Genomic DNA, 21,439 nt, shown 5'->3' with positions numbered 1-21,439 from the left:
CTGTATCAGCAAAACCCTTTTACCGTTTTTAAAATATCTTTCGGCTTTTGAAGCTTCCAATATTCCCTTACCCAGCCAATAAATTAGTATAGCATACCGAAATATGATTATTGTAACGACTTTTAAAATGTTTGCCCACTGTGTGGCGTGAAAAACGTTTATGTGAGGCCTTTATAATAGAATTGTGGACTCGGAGAAAGTACCACTCATGGAGAGCTACATGAGAGACTGATTACGCTTTAATCGTATAGTGGGTATAGCAGTCATCATTTTATAGCATTAGCTTTCCCATTTGACAATTCTATTAAGATCAAGAAGAGCAAGAACTCTGTAAGGTGATTTTAATTACCTAACTTGAGTGTGCTGAATTCAAAACTGTTTACAGATTTATGCCATCACATCTAGTTTTTGAGCTCTTCTCATCATTTTTTCGCTATAAAGTCTCAAAAAATAATTTTGAATTAAATGCTTTTTGATAATTGGTCTAAAATATAATTTTTTCCGTAGTATTTTGCTTTTTTTTATCCAAATCAGTAGTCGAAAATTGAAACTTACTTCAAATCTGCTTCAAAAAAACTTAAGCTACGTTAGCCCACTAAGATTTTGAGATATCATAAATTTGTATTTCAAATATTTTTTACAAAAAAATATTTTTGTTAAAAGAATAAACATATTTAAGACAGCAGCTAATCATATATTATCATTTATTTGCTAAACTATTCAAAATTTTATTGTATTATTCATTTCACTCAGTTTCAAATCATAATAAATTTATCAATGTATTCGAATCACTTTATTTAAATTAATTATGGTAGTAACCTTTGAAATTTCATTTCATGGCCCGCATGCATAAAAAATAGTAAATACTAGCACTAAACTTAACTAAACTAGGTTTGATATGCACAAAATGTGGACAAAAAACGTTCATACTTTACAATTTTTCAAGTAAAAGCATTTACTATTTTTTATGCATACAACCCCTTATTGTGAATTTTACTTTTTAAGCCTTGGCCACACCGAAAGGTACATGCGGTAGCGGTACGGGTAATTGTATGAAAAAAAGTTCGAAAAAGGAACAACAACGTTTAGGTGTAGAATATTTTTCATACAATTAATTACCCATACCGCTACCGCATGTACCCTTCGGTTTGGTCAAGCCTTAATATTCGTTCTTAGATTTTCATAGAACAATTTCTTTAAAATTAATTAATAATTTGTTTTAGTTTTTTTAAACGCTTTCGTCTTTTAATTTTTTAACTTGAATTTTATTGACTTGGTATTGGTCAAGTCTGAATCAAGACTATTATCCATATTGGTGACCCCTTCGTTGAAAAAAAAAATATCTTTTTGAACTTACATAAGTAGTTTTGCAAAAAAAATTTAACGGTGATGTAATTCGACGCCAAAAGTCCCAAAAAAAACGCGTTTTTAACCTTTTAATATTCAAATATTTCAAAAATGTGACGTGCTAGTAAAATTTTGACTTCGGATTCGACAACAGCACATACAAATATCGTTTGGTTCAAGCTCAAGTTTCGTTTTGGACCTGTGTTACCAGTGGACCCACTGTTACGAAATCCTTACATCCAAGCGGTTCTCTTCAAAATATTTCTCAAGCTGTTAACTAATCAGCGTTTCCATTTGTATAGCCTCGAGATTGGCGATCGATGTTTAAGCCTAGTACGCAGCTCGCGCTAAATTTTAGCTCCCATACAAATTATCGAAAAATTTTATCTGAGCTAAAATGGATCCCATACAAATTATCGATAATTGTATGGGAATTTTATCTCGGCTAAAATTTAGCGCGAACAGCGTACCAGGCTTTAGTGGGAGGGTGATTGTCTGGAGTTAATTTGTATGAAATGGTATTGCCATCCTCCAAGAACATGCCTTTAAAATGCATGATGATGAAATTAATATTCGTTTTAACTACCTTTGGGAGAGTGTAGTATTTTAGACCTGGGTTTTCCTTTTATAACCTCTATTTTGTCAGCATAACCTTTTTCTGAACAATACCATAAAAATGTATAAACCTATATTAAGGGTTCAGGTGAAAAAAAATATATATGTATGTATTTACATATGTATATAGTCAAGTTTGAAGCTAATTTTGTTTTCAAATAAGGAGGACTTTTTCCACCAAATATTTACTCATCTGGGAATTTTTTTTATAAAAAATCTCACCTGTTTCTCTGCTTCCATTATCCTTCTCACTTTGATGGAATAAACTCTTTGTGCTATCGCCCATTGGCGAACATGGAACAGTTTGAGAAGCAAATCCTTGATTCCTACCACTCGGTGCTGAAGATGACAATAAAGCATCCACTCCACCTGGAGGAAACAACGATGGATCACCAGTTGACTGAACACGTGTATATTTTGGCATATCAATTGGATCCGAACGATGATCTTGCACTTGACTGGCACTACCAAATATATCCTTAACATTGGGTCTTGCACTCTCAGCACCACGATTTGATGTTATTGTCATTTGTTCGTCAACTTCTTCGATAACTTGATCAGTAATACGCATACTTCCACTTGGTGGAACTTTTGGAACTACTCCTCCTTGTGGTACTAGACTTGTTGAACTAACAGAACCAGGAAAACGATAGTTTCCCTGCTCTGATGTTGGTGTTGAGGATCCTGGACGGGTTTCGTCACGATTCAAAAAGCGTTTGAGTGCCGATGCTACTGTATTCACCCGAGATATAGTTCCACTAAGACTAACCAAACTAGGTGATGAACCTTGTCGAGCTTTGCCATTTCCAGCTGTAAAGTGAATTCCACTAGCTGCATCATCCACCTGAGTTGTTACATACAAGAATTTTCTTATTGAATATATTGATAAAGCATAAATACATAAAAAAAAAATCATACTACGTGGTTAGTAGTGTTTAAGTACAAACCACAAGAGGACAGACAAATTTTTTTGTTTTTTGAAAAATTCCAGGAAACCAAATTAAAATGCATTCAATTTATTTATACAGCCAAATAGAGCGGGAAAAAAATAGTTAACAAGGAGTTCACTCTGTGAAGAATGGAAATTAGAATCAAAGAAGTTAGTTGAAACCATTATATTCCGCCGCAGCCAAAATCTACTTTAGTTGTATATTTTTATTTTATCTACATGTTTTTTTTTTTATATTATACTACATTTATTAAATTAAAGCAGCAAAACACTTAAAAAATAGTTTCAGAATTCAACATCAAAATGTTAGGATGTCACATTTGCACTTACAAAAAATGATGCGACTTATCCCAGGATATGGGTCCTTTATTTTCGTAACATGGGTTATTATTTTGTGGAGCCGCTTCCCAAGCAAAGACCAGGTAGCTTGACAAATTTTGCTGAATTCTGAAACATTTTCGTTTGTTTCATGTTTAATTTTATTTTTTTCTTTTACCAAATAGAAATCACCATAAACCAGAGAAAAACAATATTTAGCTAATAGTATAAAAGAATAACTAGGGACTATAGAATATAAAAAAAAGCTTGATTTGATTTTTTATTTTTTTTTTTTTAAGATGTGAGTCAGAGGAAATTAACATGAAGTTGCAATGTTTACTTTTTAGCACAAAAATTGGCACAGAAAGACGAAAATAAAAATGATGATGACTAATGAGTCATACTACTTAAGACTTAAGTGATTCAGATAAAGGTATGCAGTTTGCAAAGTTATCATGAGAAAGTCTTCATTCAGTCTCCGGTCACGAGATTTTATGATGATAGTGATGCACTACACTCAACGTGAGAGAAATAGGTTCATGACCAAATTAATTTGAAATATTAATAATATTTAAAAATAAAAATGAAATAATGTAAAAAAAAGTTCCTTTTAAACAATTTTGTAGAGCCAGATCAAAAAAAAAACACCATGCGAAGGCCCATTTTCTAGAATCTAGAGGATTTAAAATTGACCAAATTTGAAAACAGTATTTTGAGGGGATTGGATTTTTAGAGGTATCGATAAGAAATCTTCTGATGAAAAATTAATTCTCTGCATTCACAATACTATAAATCGGAGTTATTGTTTCAGAGTAGTAGCGCCAACAACTATGTGGCGCTGCACACTCCAACTGCCTAGGCAGTCCTTTATATTCAAAATTATTGTGTGTTCCGAAATGCGATACAAATTCTTTGTCATATAGCCCTATTCTTCTATTCGATTCACGTGAAAGTCTAATATTAAAAGCGTTTAAAAAGCTTCGTTAAACACGGAAAAATTGAAACCTCACAGGTTTTTTTCAAACAATTTTCTTATGAAGTTATGAAAAACTTTATTCAAGAGCTTATAATTAAGTTGTTTTTAAAGAATTCATACTGAACTTCGCTAAAACTTCAATAAGTGAGTACATAAAATGAAAATGAACAAGGAATTTATAAAAAAGTTCGGTGGAAACTTACAATTAAGTTTTTGGCACTCGAAGTGATAAAGATAAAATTCAAAGCCTTTAAAATAATATATTTTGTTTATCACTTAACAACTTTACAGATCGAAAATTGAACCTCAGGGGCCCAACTTTGTAGTTCGATTATACAAAAAATGTGTTCGAATTTGCAAACGATCTCTGTGATTCTGTAAAAACATAAAATAATACAGCCTGTCATTTAAAATCTTTTATTGGATTTAAGACATGCAGTTCGAGTAGGAGGTACAATTAAAATTAACTTTGCGACGCTTTAACTCTGAAAGAATAATAAAAAAAAAAGTTTTTACTTAAAAAAGCTAAAGAAGCGATCAGTATTAATTAAGTTCCCCTAAAATACTTCAAATTTTTTTTTCAAATCTGGTTCAATTTCCTAATGTTGTTTCTACCAAAAAGAAAATATCAAATATGAACCTATGAAAAAGATCCCGAGTGTAAATTAAAAAAAAAAATCATTTACTACCCATTCGATAGGTACTTAAAATCAACTTTACCGCACATGCAAATAAGTTAACCGAAATTAAATGAGGACAACCGTACTAAAAGAATTATTCATCATCGTTTTCTTTTTTTAGACATCACGTAGGTAACTTATTTTCAAATCAAGCTTCTTTAAAATATTCAAGATGTGTTCTATGTTTAAATTTAATATTGTTCTTTGCAAAAAGTAAGGAAAGTCATAATACACCAATCACCACCGAATGCTAAAATAAAAGAATTTTGTAGCAAAATTTAAGTTATTTAGGAATAAAAAACAAAAGAATATATGGAAGATTTCTTTGCTTTCTATTTTAGTCAAATTAAAAGAAGAAGAGTGTCGTGAATAGAACGCTCTGTGTATAAATCCTAAATTGATTCTAACCTCCTCGACGGTATCCGTTTCTGGGAATTTATAATTAACCGCTTGCATTTGACCTGTTTTACCAACCATTTCATCGATCTTCACACTTGACAAATTAGTGGGCATCGCTGCAGCTTTAGAAACTTCAATTTTAGCTGTTGATGGTTCGGGATGTTCTTCTCGGAACTTCTCAGTTGCCTGGGAATATGGTAATTCGTTGGGGAAAATCTCATCCCAATACTGATCTTTAATTAGTTCTGGATGTTCATGATGCATTTCATCAACAATCATGTAAGAAACTTGAAGATTTCTATCCACCATCCAGTTTACCTGAAAATATTAACAAAAAAATGCTTTTGAGACCCTTAAACATGCAAATATGTAAATAAAATCTACCTCGAAATCGTCATCATCTTCGCCAAATGGATTTATCAATGATTCAGCCACTTTCAGCCAACCCATATAAAAGAAAAACTGCAGTGTTGTAAAGATTGGGAAATACAAGTCGATATTTATGGTAACTCCATTTGTAATGGCTTTGTTTTCGACCCATTGTTGAGCCATTACCGAGGTCAAAAAGAATGAATAAACTGCCAGTGTTACCACCTGGGTGTACACCAGAGGAACACTTATTGTGTCGTATGAAATCAGCAAACCACATTGGCCACGAAACTTATTCAATTCGTCTAGAATTGTCTTGACAGCAAAATCATCACGTATTCTACCTTCTTTGCGGGCCCGCGTTACTATACTCGCTGCCCATACAATTGGTAGCCAATGTTTTGAATGCCTTGGGAATTTTATGTTTAAACTCTCGATAATGGCCTTTTCATTTTCGACCAGAAGACCAGCATCGACGAGATTTTCAAGATTGGGAAAGCGTTTTTTAACTCGTGGTGAAATATTTATCAATGCCATGGTAAGGCAAAGGCATACGTAACGCATAACTGTTCGGCGCATTACACGACCACGTTCGTCTTGACCATGCATATTGGAGCTGACAAAAACAGCTATGGGATCTGGCCAGGGTATACTTGTGTATTGATTCCACCATCGAGTCATAACAATTTGTACATAGAAACCGAGCACAAACGATAATGGAATGAGATTACTGTATGTGGCACAATATTTAACAACATCTTCGAAAGTTCTAAAATTAAATTTACATTAATAAAAAAAAAATGTCTGTTTTTTTTGGTGTTTTGATAGGGTACTCACTTTTTTTGTTGGTCATCCAAAGCTAATCGATACATTAGATTTAAGCCATAGTAGGCTCCTAGGAAAAATAGCAGGTCAAGCCAAACTAATTTGTAAATGCTGCCTCGCCACCTAGTGAAATAAATCGAAATATTTTTAAATTAGTTACTAAATCATAGTTAAATGTAAAGTTAGTGAGTAAGAATATCGATTATTTTGTAAAAAATGTGTTATTGACTAAACTTTTCTGTTGAAATTCTAGTTTGTTTGAATAGAAAACTCTGGAAACCAAAAGCCGAAAGGATAGTTAAATAAAATGCACGACTGGGGTCGCACGTACATGCTCTTGCAGTTCAAAACACTTTTATGTTAGTATACTTGTTTATTTAAAGAGCTGGATCTATATAAATTAAAAAAAAAAATTGGGGAAGAGCTGAAATTTTTATAGCAAAATTTTGTTAAATGAAAAAAAAAAATTTTTATTTGAGTTTTTTTTTGGAAAAAATAAAAATGCAGTTTAATTGCAATCGCTTTGAATATTACGTCTACAAAGTTTGCCGGACAACGCGATTGAAGTTTGAGTAATGTGTGAAAATCCATGAGTTTTTGAGCATTGATTTGTTTATTTTTATAGGAAGAGGTTGCCCTAAATTTATAATTTTGATACCAAATGAAAGAGGATAAAGAGCTTTAGGCTTATTTGTTAGATTTCGCTAAACAGCTCTTAACGGCTGCATAGTTATACTATACAATGCATAAAGTATTATGTAGCCTCTATGCAACGTTATATAAATTTCTATTTATAAAACATTTTCTTAGAAATAATAGTTATGCTAGGTTTGTGTTCAAATAAGTACTAAAACGGGAAAATTAGTACTTTTTATCCCGACACACAATTCCATCTGTCGATAAAAATACTAATCAAAAAAAAGAAAATAAGTACCTACATCAATAAATAAAAAATATACATATGTAATTCTTTTCTGTGGTAAAAAAAAACAGAAGGCGTGACAAGAGAAAAATTAACAAAAAACACAAATGGGTGTACTGCGGATAAAAATTCTCGTACGAATTCATATCAATTATGTGATGTTCAAATGACGTTTAAGAAAAATATACTTATTTAGGCTCTAAACAACAGAAAAAACGCGTTTAGCTTATTCAACCTCTATGCAACGTTGCATAAATTTTACAAATAGGAAATTTCGGTTTAAAGGCATTACAAAGAGTGCATAGTGATATGTACTATCTATGATGGGTTTATAAATACGACTGGTTATTTTAATTTTACCAAAACCCGAAAAATGCAATTTTTTGAGTTAACTGCTTGGTTCCCGGCGGCAAAGAATTTTGGATTAAAACAAAAATAAATAAAAATCTTTGTTTGAAAAATTAAATTTTTTTTAAAGCGGATTGTGAGTTTTTTCGAAACTTTGTTTTAATGTGTGGATACCTAAATATTTTTTTCAGAAAATCTTTATTTTTTAATTTTTGTGTATAAACAATTTTTTTTTTAAAGGCGGATACTAATGTGCAGCAGATACGTGGTAGAGTTGAGGATGATCCACTCGACATCGAAATCATTAGAACAAAAATAAAAAGAAGAAACTGAGTAAAGATTATAAAAAAAATTGGATGATCAAATTGCTTCCAAGATTGATTTCTATGTTTTTATACTTGCTGATAAACTTGAATTCACCTTGCTTTAGGTAACACACCGTGGAGTTGTATATGTATTTGTCTAAAGTTTATCAAAGGGCAGATTTATGGCCATTTGTAAAAATCCATCACTCTCTCTCTCTCTGATTCAAACCCTAGTCTTATGAGGTCTTTGCTTAAGTTCTAGATTTTGATTCGATGTAAAAATGGTATTAAAAGTTAATCAAGCTATACGAAATCCTTTTTTTTTTTGCAGCCAAAAGGTTTCCTTAAATGCAATCAATGTTTAAGCGTTCCCGAAATGATTTTTTCGCAACGAAAATGAAAACTTTTTTAACATGGCAACATATCGAAACAAAAAGAAATCTTTGAGTTAAATTTTCAGAAACTAAGAATGACCTCAAGAGCGTTAAAATTTATATTAAATTAATAACTCAACAAGTCCAATATAAAAATGCTAAATCTTTCACTTTAATGATGTATTTCAGTTTTTTTTAAACCCCCATTTATTCAAAACAAATGATGTCACTTCTCCCATTAATAAACTCTCTGATTTTTAGATGAGATAAGAACAAATACAAAACAGTGTTGAAAAGGCTTATCAAACTATCTCGATTTAATTTGATGACACATCTATATCTCTTTGATGGGTGATATACTCAATTGTGAAGTACATAATACCAAATAAACCCCACGCAATGTTTCAGAGCTCTATTATAACACGCTTGACGCTTTGTGTTTTTATTTGCAAATTAATCTATGTTAAGTACAACAGAAAAATGATGTAAACAAATATTTTTTACGAGGGCTCAAATTTGCTTATCTAAGTGCACATACACAAATACATATATAAAAAGCTAATTACTAACTGATACTAGTAGTTAAGTGCTTATCACAGTATTATACTCGACGTCGAATAAATATGCAAACAATACACTTAGGACCTTGAATGAGAGCTCTATAATCATATTAATCTCAACGAACTTTATCAAATTATAGCTGAAAGACCTGACAGTTCAGACTTGAAGTGATAGAATGGAAAAAAAAATGACAGTCTCGTGCAGCTCTTTAATTTCCAATTTTGATTAAGCTAACGCCAAGTGCAGAGCTATACAAATGACAGGGTAAAATACTCATAAATAATACTCTGTGATGGCAATGATATGAGCTCAGTCGACGTCTGATGCTCTTAAATTAAAACTTATTGACTTAGGTGTTTTTGCATGCGTTGACTGTCTATGATAATGGCATATATAAATTATATTTTAATGACGTTATTAGTAAGCGTAGGTTGGAAGCTGAAGTAACTACCTCCTTTTATGGGCATTTTTTGTAAAAAAATAAATAAAAGAAACCTTTTTGCATATACCTAATATGCCTTAACGTTATATCAATTTTCTATAATTTTCTATTACTTAATTAATAAAAAATAAATTTTTTTGCAATTTTGGATCTCTTCTTTTGCTACCGACACCGACGTGTTTTTATAAAATTTAGTTTAATTGCAATTTGCTGGCTTTTTATTCGACTCAAGAACAGATATTCCGGAAAAGTTGTCTGAATAGAAAAATTCAATTTGATGGCAATTTTTTTCGGGATTTCGCAAAAACTTGGAAACTTTTTCATGAAATAAATTAATTAAAGATTCAAGGGCTTCAAAGAATCAGCTTATAGAAACTGCTGAAAATTAAAAATTAGTACGATTCTTTTGTCTTAAATAATTCTTCTTTATTTTCTATCTTCTTTTTTCATAAATTTCGGGGACGAAAATCATTTGCATGGCCCTTTCTAGACAAAATATAATGAAAAATTTGTTGAATCGATGAAAAAGCATTTTGATGTTAATATATGTATTTTTGGCCCCGGGTACAAAGGGGTTAAGTCAGAAAAGGTAATTTTGAGAAAAATTACCTACATAAATTGAAGTTTCAATTTTTGTTTGTAATATTATTATTTTGAAAAAGTAATGATGTAAAAAAACATCATCCTATAATACTGTACAAAAATGGCTTTTCGTTTTCTGTCTTCCTCTTGATTGATCTTAGGATCAATTTTTGTATTTAAAAATTAATGCAAATACAAAGAAGTTAAGTCAGCTTACGCCATTAGTACCTACCACACAATTTTAAAATTTTTTGACTTAAACGCTTTGTACTGAATGTACTCTTTAGTTTATCCAATTTTAGATTCTGAGTGTAAGCGAATGATTGTATTCGATTTATCTATGTACGTCATACCTAGGTATTCTATATTCTATAGTGTATCACATCTACGTCACATGCTTTTTTGGATGAACCTCGACAAGTACCTGAAATTCAGAATAGGTTAAAAATAATATCATCCACAATAGATGTCCTAATTATATTAGTGAAAGATTGAAACTAATCTTGCCACGTTTCTCACACACCATAGCTGAACGTTCTTTTTACGAGTCTGCAATTCGTATTGCCGAACCTACGGACTTTAAGCGGAAATTATTTTTGCACTAGTCAAATCCGACTTAAACTGTATTAGGTATATGTATTGTCTCACTTTTTGAGCATTTACTTATATAAAATGTTGAATTATTTTTGCTCTTTTGAAAATTTACAAAATTATTGAAATTCTAAAAATGTATATAAAATAGATTTTTATTTTTAAACTTTTGAATGTTAAGAAACTTTGATTGTTAAATATGTATAGATGTTTCAAAAGATCCTTATCTTAATGCGTCAATTTAAATTAGATACTTATCGAAATAAATGAAATGAAATTGAAAAAAAAAATTGACTGAAGTCCAATAAATATCCGAAAATCGTTTTTTTTTTTACTTAACCCCTTTGTACCCCGCAGCAAAGATATCTCAAAAATGTTTTCGACTTGGAACTAGGATTCAAGAAAAGCATATTTTTGTTCAGCAAAAAATTGAATATTTTGCAAAACATGTAATTTTTTTAATTATTTCTTTACTTATTCTAGAATTCAGTATCTACTAATTTTTTATTTCTTTCGCATTTAAAATAAAAAATGAATAACTACTGAGTTGTAGAACAAAAAAAACACTGATGTAGTGAACAACAATAGCCTTGTTTCTTTGGAGGTGGTAAACTATTCATGAGTAGATGATCTAGTTAGTACATCAGTTCGTTAATGAACATCTCAAGTGCTCAGAAGTCTCTTCGGAAATTCTCTTGAGAAAAATCTAAACTTGAGTCAGTCACTGCAATGATTTTCATCCTAAGTGAGATTTGTTAAAATTTTGCTTTATTGATTATATCGATGAAGGAATGACCTACATGTTTGGTTGTATTTTTTGTTGGTGCAATAAAGTGCTTTGGTCACTTGACAGCTGGGTTATTGAAAGCTCTTCATTATAATGAAATTTTTATGGAAGATTTCTTTTGCTAACTCAACAAGTTTTATAGCTCAAAAATATTACATGATTCAACGTCATTATCGTCATACATTCCAACAAAAGTTATAAATCAATTTTGAATAATCAGAATTGAAGCCAATAAATCAGCAATTGATTAAATTGAATGACTTTTTATTGTCTAGGAATCACCATACTGTCTACTGAATTTCCAATTAAATTTTGTTGTTGTCGTTGTTTGGTATTTCTGTTATCACTTCAAACATTAAAAGACAAATTAAAACAAAAAATTGATAACGATGGATGAAGAGTTAAATCTTTTTTTATATATTTGTATTGTTGTTGGAAATGCAAAAAATATCTATAATAGAACAAGTTGATGTCCTGGGACTGATTTCTAACTCAGATGGTAGATTAGGTTATTATTCCACGGAACAAAAAGTTTGCACGTATTCATATATCGTTTTGAAAAAGGGGGGGACTAAACAAAGGAAGTTCAAGGTATTCTAGCATGCAAGGCATTCATAATACAATTGCTAACGTATAATGGACGGACATTAATAATTAAAGTTTAAAACAAAAAAAAAATCAATAAAAGTGAGTAAACAAAAAACATATACAAATGAAGTTATTCTTTGTGTTTGCAATTGAGAGTGTATAAGTGTTGTTGACACATTTCATTCAAAATAAAATAAAAACAAAAAGTTGAAATAAAATCGATATTGAAGAGAAGTTTTGCACTTATTCACAGAAATATGAGAACTCAAAGATGAAAAAAAAAAAAAAAACAAACAAATAAATCTGAGAATCATCATCATCAAAAGTGCAGAATCATAATAAGAAAAGAAAATAGGTTACAGTGTATAGACAGAATGCAACTAAAATTTGATAGGTTGCCAGTTTACGAGAGGGGGGAATGATTAGTCGAAATTCATAAAACAAATTCTGGGTTTATATCTGTGCACTTAATTTCGGTTAGTTTGCGAAATGAAGTCATCAGTAAAGTCATTAAAAATCAAAATGCATAGCTTTTGGAATATAATGCAATGTCCATTATTTTTTTCTACATTCGCACAATCCTGACAAAAAATTTTTTTGTCCATACCATAATGTTAGATTTCTTACACTGTTTGAAAAAATTCTCAACGAACTTAGCGTTGATAGTTCCTAAATTTCTACCAAATTCTACCATTAATCAAATCACCGTCAATTAGTTGCACACTTAACTTACGACTACCTTGGACCTGTAGAAGGGAAGAGTTATCTCGCAGTGTTAAGGTCTTTTGTATTACATTCAACTACTCCTTTTTTCACCTTTTTAACACCCTTTTTTACTAGCTGTGTATTTTTGGCATTGCTATACGTATTCGCAGTTGGAGTTTACATGCATATTCTGATAATAATAGAAGCTAAATCAAGCTGCGGATAGAATTTTGATGAAGTGTATAAGTTAACGTTTTCCTTTTTCTTGGTGCTTACATATAAATTTTCCTTCAGTGTTGATATTTGTGAAATCTTACTGTGCATAGATTTGCCAAAAAACACGCTACTATTATTAAATTTCTTTTTCAAAACGTTAATAAACGACCACCTAACTTTAAGTTTAAGAAATAATTTAAACTAATACGATAGTACCTTTCGCAAAGTCCACAAATTTATCACATGTCCTGGTTTTCTTTTTGTTACAATTAATTAGCTTCATGGATTCCTTTTGATTTTATCATTATCCTCACTGAGCAACAATACTATTTTATTTTTAGATTCAAAATTTCATTGAATTATCTTTATAAATAAAAAAGTTATATCCAAAAATGTAATGATCCACGTTGGTTGAGTGACTGTATGTTCCTTCATAACTTCTATACTAGTTATCAAGGGGCACGGTAGTGCCCAGCCAAGTTCTCTAGCAAATTTGGCACTACACCCTTATTAACAGGAAACAACTCAGGCCATTTTCGACCCTCTTCTAACTTCCATACCAAAGATGCCAGAAATTTCAAACCCGCTTCATTTGTTCAACTGGTAAAAACCAAACTCCACACAAAATTTCAGCTACTTACGATGAGTAGTTTCTGAGATATATTGCTTCAAAAATCGCAAAAACCGTAACTGAATCACTGACAGACTATCAAAATTATGGAGAACTTCCCGCCATCGTTGAATCTTGTAATTTGGCACGTTGATGGGCTTTGTGGTGTATACAAAGGGAAAAATCGAAAATTTGAGATTTTTAATTCAGGGGGCGTGGTAACCGCCCATTTTCACTAAATTTTTATCAAATATTTTTGAGCACTTCTGACTATCGTAGAATCTTGAAACTTGGTAGAATTGTAGAACATAGTAAGTTATACCAAGAAAAAAATTTTAAATTTGAGAATAGGCGTGGCAACCGCCTATTTCTGCTTTATTTTCATAAAAAAATATAGAGCACTTCTATCATTCTAAAGCTTGGCTTTAAAATTGTATAAATAAAATTTTGATCTGTTTCGGTTGAATCAGTAATTTAAAGAAAAATTTTCAAGAGAACAGTCAAAATTTTATTGATACAAATTTAAAGCCAAGCTTTAAAACTTGGTACACTTTTACATTTCAGTACTTTCTGTGCAAGCATAATTTCAACATAGGAGAACTTGGCTCTTTTTTTAACAGTAATGTTTTTGTTGGTATGTTCGTTCGCTGATTATAATCTATATATTCCTAATAGAGGGGGTAAAATACTCAATATTCATGGGTAGAAATCTAGTATTAGCTATTACACGTTCTATCTACTCGAGCAGAAGACCATGTGTCGATTATAGTACTAGATTTATCAATCATCTACTCTTTAGTAGTCTACCACCTCCAAAGCAACGCGGCTATAGAAGCAAATATACCACTCATTTGGATCGTTTTAAAGTGTCTTCTTTTACAAATACAATCATTTATGACTAAACGAAAAGTTTGAACACTTTTTTTCTACCACAAAATCAGCATTTTATATTTTATCTCCTTATATCACCATATTTTCTGCATTGAACTTCAGTTAATTCCTAGAATCGTATACGGCTTATTTCCCATGATACATACAGTCACCGCCAAAAGAAAGTTTCCAGGCAGATTTATTTTAAAATCAAATTTGCCTATTCCAACCAGCTGTCAAACATTCTCTTACAAAAATAAAACGATATAAACATTATAACGGGTTGTCTTGTTTGATTTTGCGTATATTCAAAGATGAAGCCCAAAGGGGTTAAGGTTTTATGTCTGAATTTTAAGCAATTTACCAGTTTTTTTTTTTTTTTTTGTTAAGTATCTCGTTCGAACGTGTACCTATTTCAAAAACTGCTCTAGCTCTTACGATTTATGTAAATCAAACGTTACGAACAAAAACGTTCAAAGTCCTTCGTGACTGTGATTTTTTTTACACTGCTTACTTAAGCATTTTTTAAGTGTAAACATCCTTTTGACCCTGACTGTATCAACAACAGTATTGAATCCCTCATTCCTGAATAAAAAGTAAAAAGCTAAAAAAAGACAAGTGGAATATAAAAGATACACAAACAAATTAACATACAAACATCCTGGTTGTTAACCCCCCGCTGGGGTGGGTGCTTCAAGAGAATAAGTTTGCTTGACAGCATTTAAAACCAGAGCAAGCTAAATAGTGCCAGGAGAATGGCATGATAACCAAGATAATACGATTAGTTAATAGCTTTAATGTGCGGATATATTATCATCGTCGTTTGCTTTGAATAGAGCTGTCAAATGGTGTTTAGGAAAAATAAGGTTGTGTGAAAATAATATAGGGATAGGACAGTAACAATTGACACTGGAAAATAAAATTAATGAAAAATAAATTACAAAATCTGTGTGTTGAAAGGAGGTTTTAAATAAGTGGTTTGAATTAATATGATGTACTTTAATTGTGGTTTAATAAAGATGAGAATTCATGAATATTTGAGTTCAGTATCATTATTTTTGAGGAGTCATACAAAATAACGATTACTGAAACTTTATTGCTCTTGAAAGATATTTACATTTTCGTCAAACTCTCACTTGCAAGTCAGCAAAAAACAAAAAAAAATTGATATATTTGATTCACATGATCAATATAAATGCATTTAATCAAACAAAGAAACAAAAAAGAGTTAATCACGCAAAGTATTTATTTATTTCAGATATTATTAGTATCGTGCAAAAATCAATTAAAAATTGAAAAAAAAAACTTGATTCTCAGTCACTTGACCTGTTCTCTTAAATAAATAATTTCATGATATATCGAATATTCAACAGTTTGATCTCAAACAATATCATTTCAAGATGTATAGTAATTTCTTTTCAGCCGACAGCACTGGTGAGAAGTTATAAAAAAAAATATTCCGCTGGTCATAATTAGACAAATATTTTGTTTTAATAATTTCCTGAGAAAGGGTAAGACAAAAGCGGGTGTTTAATTATAGTGGCAATTAAATAATTGCTGTTATTTTTTACTTGACATTAAAACATTTAACAAATTCTAAAACGTGGAATAAATAATAAAAACTATTAGAACTCAGGTGACATACAAAAAACAAAACCATTTGTTTCTTATTATGGAAACAAAAACAAGTACCTAATTGGCTTTAGAACTTTTTTATATTACTCGTTCAATATTTAATACATTTTTTCATATCGAATTAAAATCTAGATTTTAATTCACACGTGGAAGAAGTGAAATCTTAAAAAAATCAATTTTCTTGAAAAAAAAATTAAAAAAAATAAAACTTTTTTTCTTCCATCACCTTTAAATCCATTTTATTTACATGACAACCTACATAATGTATAATAAATTTTATATCACATAAAAGGTTATTATTTAAGCTAAAAATATGTTCTTCAATCATGTCTGTTTGACATCTATAAAAACAGCTAGAATTTTTTGAAGCCAATCAATTTTCATCCAAAAAAGGAAGAAAATCAATAATTTTAATTTTTTTCTTCCATCACCTTAAAGTCGATTATTTTATATAACAACTTATAATAAATTTTATATCATCTGAAAGCTTATTATTTAAGCTTTAATATGATGTTTCAATCATATTTGTACGATATCTAAGAAAAAAATCTACAATTTTTTAAATCTAACCATGTCGAAATTTCAAACTGAGATTACGGAAGCTGGTCTTCGACAACAGATCTCCACAGGTGTTTTGAGGTAGTTTTGAAGTCTTTCAATTAAATTAATCGTGTAACTTGTAGAGCATGTACCGTTATGTGTGATATATCAAATGAAAGGCAATATTATCAGCATGTGTATTAAAATTAAATCAAATTTGTATATGCTCCAGATCAAAAGATATAACGTGTTTAGAAAAAATCATTTTTTCAACGTTATCTCTGGATTGTGAAAATGAAATTAATTGAAATTTTGTAAAAATATAGTCCTGTTTATTACATATCTACAATATAAATTTCATTCATCTAATTCGATTTTATTATTTTTTCTTCGTTATTTTTATTCATTTATCTATTAAAACGAAAAAAATATAATCAATTAATTTTTACTTTTTCGCTTTTTCGTTTCTTCTTGTTCCAAATCACTACGATACTAAAAAAGTTTTCATTTCAAAAAAATTAAGACTAGGGTCCGAATCGAAAAGAGCGATGCCTTTTTACAAAAGATCAAAAATCTACCAATTAATTAAAATTTTTATCACAAAGCAAATACATATATGATCCCACGGTGTTACCTAAAGCAAAGTCAATTCAAGTTTATTATCACCAAGTAAAAAGACATAAAAATCAATTTTTCAAGCAATTTCATCATCAAAGTGTTTTTTTTTTTATTTTATTTGCATCAACAATCAAGAAATAGCCTGATTTTTTATTATCTTTACTCAGTAAATATCGGAAAAAAAATATCCAACTGATAACCATCACGACGACGACGTAAGCAATTAGAATGATATTCAACAGGCATGATGCCAGACCAAAGCTTCTGGCTTACCTTACATAACCTTTTATAATGATGTCAGCTGGTACCTACTATACAATCTTAAGTACTCAATCTTTATTATTGAATTGAATGCACTTCTAAAGAAACAATATTACTTAAGTAACTTTTTCTTTAGTGCCTTCTGGTAGTAGTTATAAAATTAAGAAGTACCTACTCTGTATAGTATAGTTTTTGATAAGTAGTGTACAGTGAGATCACACGCGTGGTCGATTTAAAAAAAAATTTATCGTGTCAAAATGAACTCTTTTAAATTAGCCAAAAATGATCACTCTGAGTCATTTTTCGTATCTTAACTCTAATTTAATAAGCGGTTTGCTCAAAACTTCATTTATTAACCATCATACTGTCAATTTTATTTTTCCATATAAGCCATCAATGACATCATCATAATGAATGAATGACTTTATTTTTGGTGATGAATGGATTTTTCAATGGAAATAAAGATTTTTGTTCAAATTTGATTATTCTTCTATCTCTTTTAAATAATCAACTTACCTGAGTAGCAGCTTAAGAAAGCATCCGAAGCCTCTACATGTCGCAACTTCGGCAGTGTATGTGATAGTCATCTTGTTGTTTTTGTTGTTTTATTTGTAACTTGTTAATTTTTAAGATTTTTTTTTTTTAATTAGCACTTTTGTTGAATATATTTTTTTTTAGTATCAGCATATATTTTCATAATTAATATAATTCTATACTATAATGTGGTTTTGTTTAAGGAAATATAATAATATATATCACAAATATGTAACACAGCACATAAATCAGTCAGCAGCAGTTTATTGGCAGAGCCTAGAAGAAGAAAAAAAATAAATACGTAGATAATATCTTATTTAAATTTACAAAACACTTTAAGTGGAAGCAAAATTAAGTGATGATTTAATGACTTAAAAATTACTGAATTTATTTACCTAAAAGGCTGTATGAGAGAATTAAAAAAAAAAGATAAGAGGAACACATTTGTTTTGCGTGATGGGTATCTTTTTTTTATAATTGACAGGTCTTTTAGGGGAATTTTAAAAAGATAGTTAATATTTTTCATCAGTTAGTTAAAAAATACCTGTACACAAAATACGGACAATCTGCTATTCTAGAACAAAACTAGGAGTACCAAAATACCAAAAAAAATTTCAAAAACATTTCTCTTCGAAAAATCCCGCTTTTTTTCAAAACAATTGGTCATAACAATGGAAAATGGATCACTTAATATATCTATTTCAATACAAAAAAAATAGATTTATGCACTCAAAACTAGAAGGCACTCAAAAAAGTGTTGTTTTAAAAAACCCTGTATCTTAAATCTCTCTTAATTTTATGGCTTACGCCACTATTGTTTTTATAACCTCATTTATTTCTATACGCATTTAGGATGTGCTAGTAAATAGGTCCACACTTTTTATGTACCTACTAAATAAGGAAGTTTTTCAAACTTCTGAGAGTTGTGAGAGAATTATCTCAGAAGGAAATAAAGCTACGAAAGACTCAAAGAGCCTGGAATTATTTGACCACCACATAAATCCTCTTTTTGTATTATACAGCCCTAATCTGTTATTCGATTCACGTGAAAGTCTAAAATAAGAACTGTTTAAAAGGTGGTTAAAATTATATCTAGACAATTTTAGAAATTTGTTCTTTAGAATTTCTAAAACAGACGGGAACAACACTTTGATATCGAAAGTTTGAAGTTTTTCAAAGCCAATTTGACATGATTAAGAAAGGGAATCTCTCGATTCACGTGAATTGAATAGCAGAATAGGGCTGATAGTTAAAAGCCATCAGTTTATTACAAAAAAGAATTAAAATTAACTTGAGTTCAAATGGAAGTAGTCTTAAAAGTTTATTTTTGTATTGCAGTTACATACATAGACTTTTAGACTTGCAACTTTGTGGAATTATTAACGGGTTGGGGTCAAAATTCTTTTGTCAAAATTCTGCTTTACAAAATTCTGCTTTCAAAATTCTGCTTTTCAAAATTCTGCTTTTCAAAATTCTGTTTTTCAAAATTCTGCTTTTCATAATTCTGTTTTTCAAAATTCTGCAAAAAATTAAAAAAGGGTTTGGAAAATGTTCAAAAGCGCGCGCTTTTTAACATTTTCCAATTTTTTCCAATTTTTTTAATTTTTTGCAAAATTCTGTAAAATCATCTTCTTGAAAAATTATCTGTTTATTTGATTACTTACCTACATAATTTGCATCCTTTGAATGTATATTAATTTTTGTTTTATAAATGAATAAATTTTAAAATATTAAGAAAAGGTTTTGAATACTAAACATTTCCAAAAATAATTCAAAATTTTTTAATTTGTCAAATAAAGATGAATATTAAAAAATTTGAATAAGAAAAGGAATATCTTGTATCAAACAAGATCGGTTCCAATAAGTTATAGATTTTATTTGAAAGAAAGTCAGTCTATGCATTTTAAAAAATATTTGCGACACTTAAACAAAAAAATTTAGGAAAGTGCCAATGTTGAATTACATTAATGAGGTGTATTTTTCTTTAGTCAGCGCATATGCTATAAAAAAATTCAGAATTGGCAGAATTTTTTTGTTCAAGTATAATGCTGGCAGAATTTTTAAAAGCAGAATTTTGAAAAACAGAATTTTCTTTAAAAAAGCAGAATTTTGAAAAACAGAATTTTGAAGCCAGAATTTTGACCCGATCCCATTATTAACAAAACATTTTTGAATACTCAAACAATACATACATACCTACAGAATTATGACATAAACATTATTTGATGAAAAAGTCAAAGTCAACTGAACATATAATAAAACCACTTGAGGTCTTTTTCTTCAAGGCCGGAACTCAAGTAGAATGGCCGACGAGATTGATAAAAATTAAATGCATTTTGTGTTCTCCTTAAAAAAAAATCTTTGCAACTGCAATAAAAAGTAACAAAAAAAAAAATTATCTTATCGTTGTTCGTTGTAAATGTGTTATGGCTTTTAAGTAATATTCTTATTATCTATCTTACTATACTTTTTGGTTGGCGCTAAATATTTACTGGCTTTTCATAAAGAATATAAATTAATATGGAGTTTATTTATGTTTTCAAAACAACACGCAATGCTGTATTTAAGTAAGTACGAACTTACCTTAGTTAATTATTACCTAAATTAACTTAAATAAACACGAATGTAAAAAAAAGTAACAAAACAAAGCAAAACATTATTAATTAAAAATTCTTGAATATCGTTGTAACGAACGTTGGTTTTGTAAACCAAATAATATTTTACCATAAGTTACTTAAGCTCAGTTAAAGAAAAAACTAGGTATAATTTAAAGCAGGTACAAGAAAAAAGAATAGAACTGTTTGATGAAAAATTTTACAACAAATTTTGCAGTTTTCACGAGCTTTTTCTGACTCTAAGGCCCTTATTGCGAATGTCGTTTGCCTATCGACAGACGACTTTTGTCGATAATTGATCATCCAACTGATCTATTGTAATGTGAATCTCTCTTGTGAACAATATTTTATCATTTGATATTTTTCGTTTACAATTTCGCTATCGATTCAAATCAGATTCATAATTCATAATAGGAAATATCTTTGTCGAAAGAGACAGACAATACCAAAACAGGTATTTATCGATTCTATCGACTTTTATCGCATCGAAAGTTGAACGATAATCGCAATAAGAGACCAAAGTAAATAAAAAAACTTATCCAAGAGAACATGTCCTTACTTTTTGCTATTTTGTAACAAATAATATTCGAAATCGCAAAAAAAATATTTACTTAGATGGTGAAGCACACGCGCTTAAAAATTTATTTATATATTCAAATGATGACACTTAATTTTAATTAAATGCGATTAACTGAAGCATGACATGTCTTTTTTCTCTTGCACAAAATTACTTAAAATAAAACAGTATGTTGCAGCAGTACAAAAAATTTGAATTCGTTCAATTCATTTGTAAACTTCCTGTATTTAATGTTTCTTATTTTAAAAACATCGACTAGATACCCAATCGTTAAACAATT

At 29.8% G+C, this 21,439-nt stretch overlaps 1 protein-coding gene across 4 annotated transcripts in view; it reads right to left on the bottom strand.

Moving 5' to 3' along the window:
• LOC129917905 (bestrophin-4) overlaps positions 1-21,439 on the bottom strand; it is a 37,642-nt gene that overhangs the window by 3,255 nt on the left and 12,948 nt on the right. For 2 of the 4 annotated variants that reach the window (XM_055998113.1, XM_055998115.1), the window contains exons 2-6: positions 17,950-18,243; positions 6,491-6,601; positions 5,669-6,422; positions 5,294-5,602; positions 2,185-2,806 (exon numbers count right to left, since the gene is read on the bottom strand). In XM_055998113.1, coding sequence (XP_055854088.1) covers positions 2,185-2,806; positions 5,294-5,602; positions 5,669-6,422; positions 6,491-6,601; positions 17,950-18,020 — 1,867 coding nt within the window. In that variant the 5' untranslated portion in view covers positions 18,021-18,243. The remainder of the gene's footprint in view (positions 1-2,184; positions 2,807-5,293; positions 5,603-5,668; positions 6,423-6,490; positions 6,602-17,949; positions 18,244-21,439) is intronic. The other 2 variants (XM_055998116.1, XM_055998117.1) reach the window with 1 other exon arrangement.

The sequence above is a fragment of the Episyrphus balteatus genome, chromosome 4, assembly GCF_945859705.1.
Source record: "Episyrphus balteatus chromosome 4, idEpiBalt1.1, whole genome shotgun sequence".
Taxonomy (NCBI): Eukaryota; Metazoa; Arthropoda; class Insecta; order Diptera; family Syrphidae; genus Episyrphus; species Episyrphus balteatus.
This window is presented reverse-complemented; position numbering and strand designations above follow the sequence as displayed.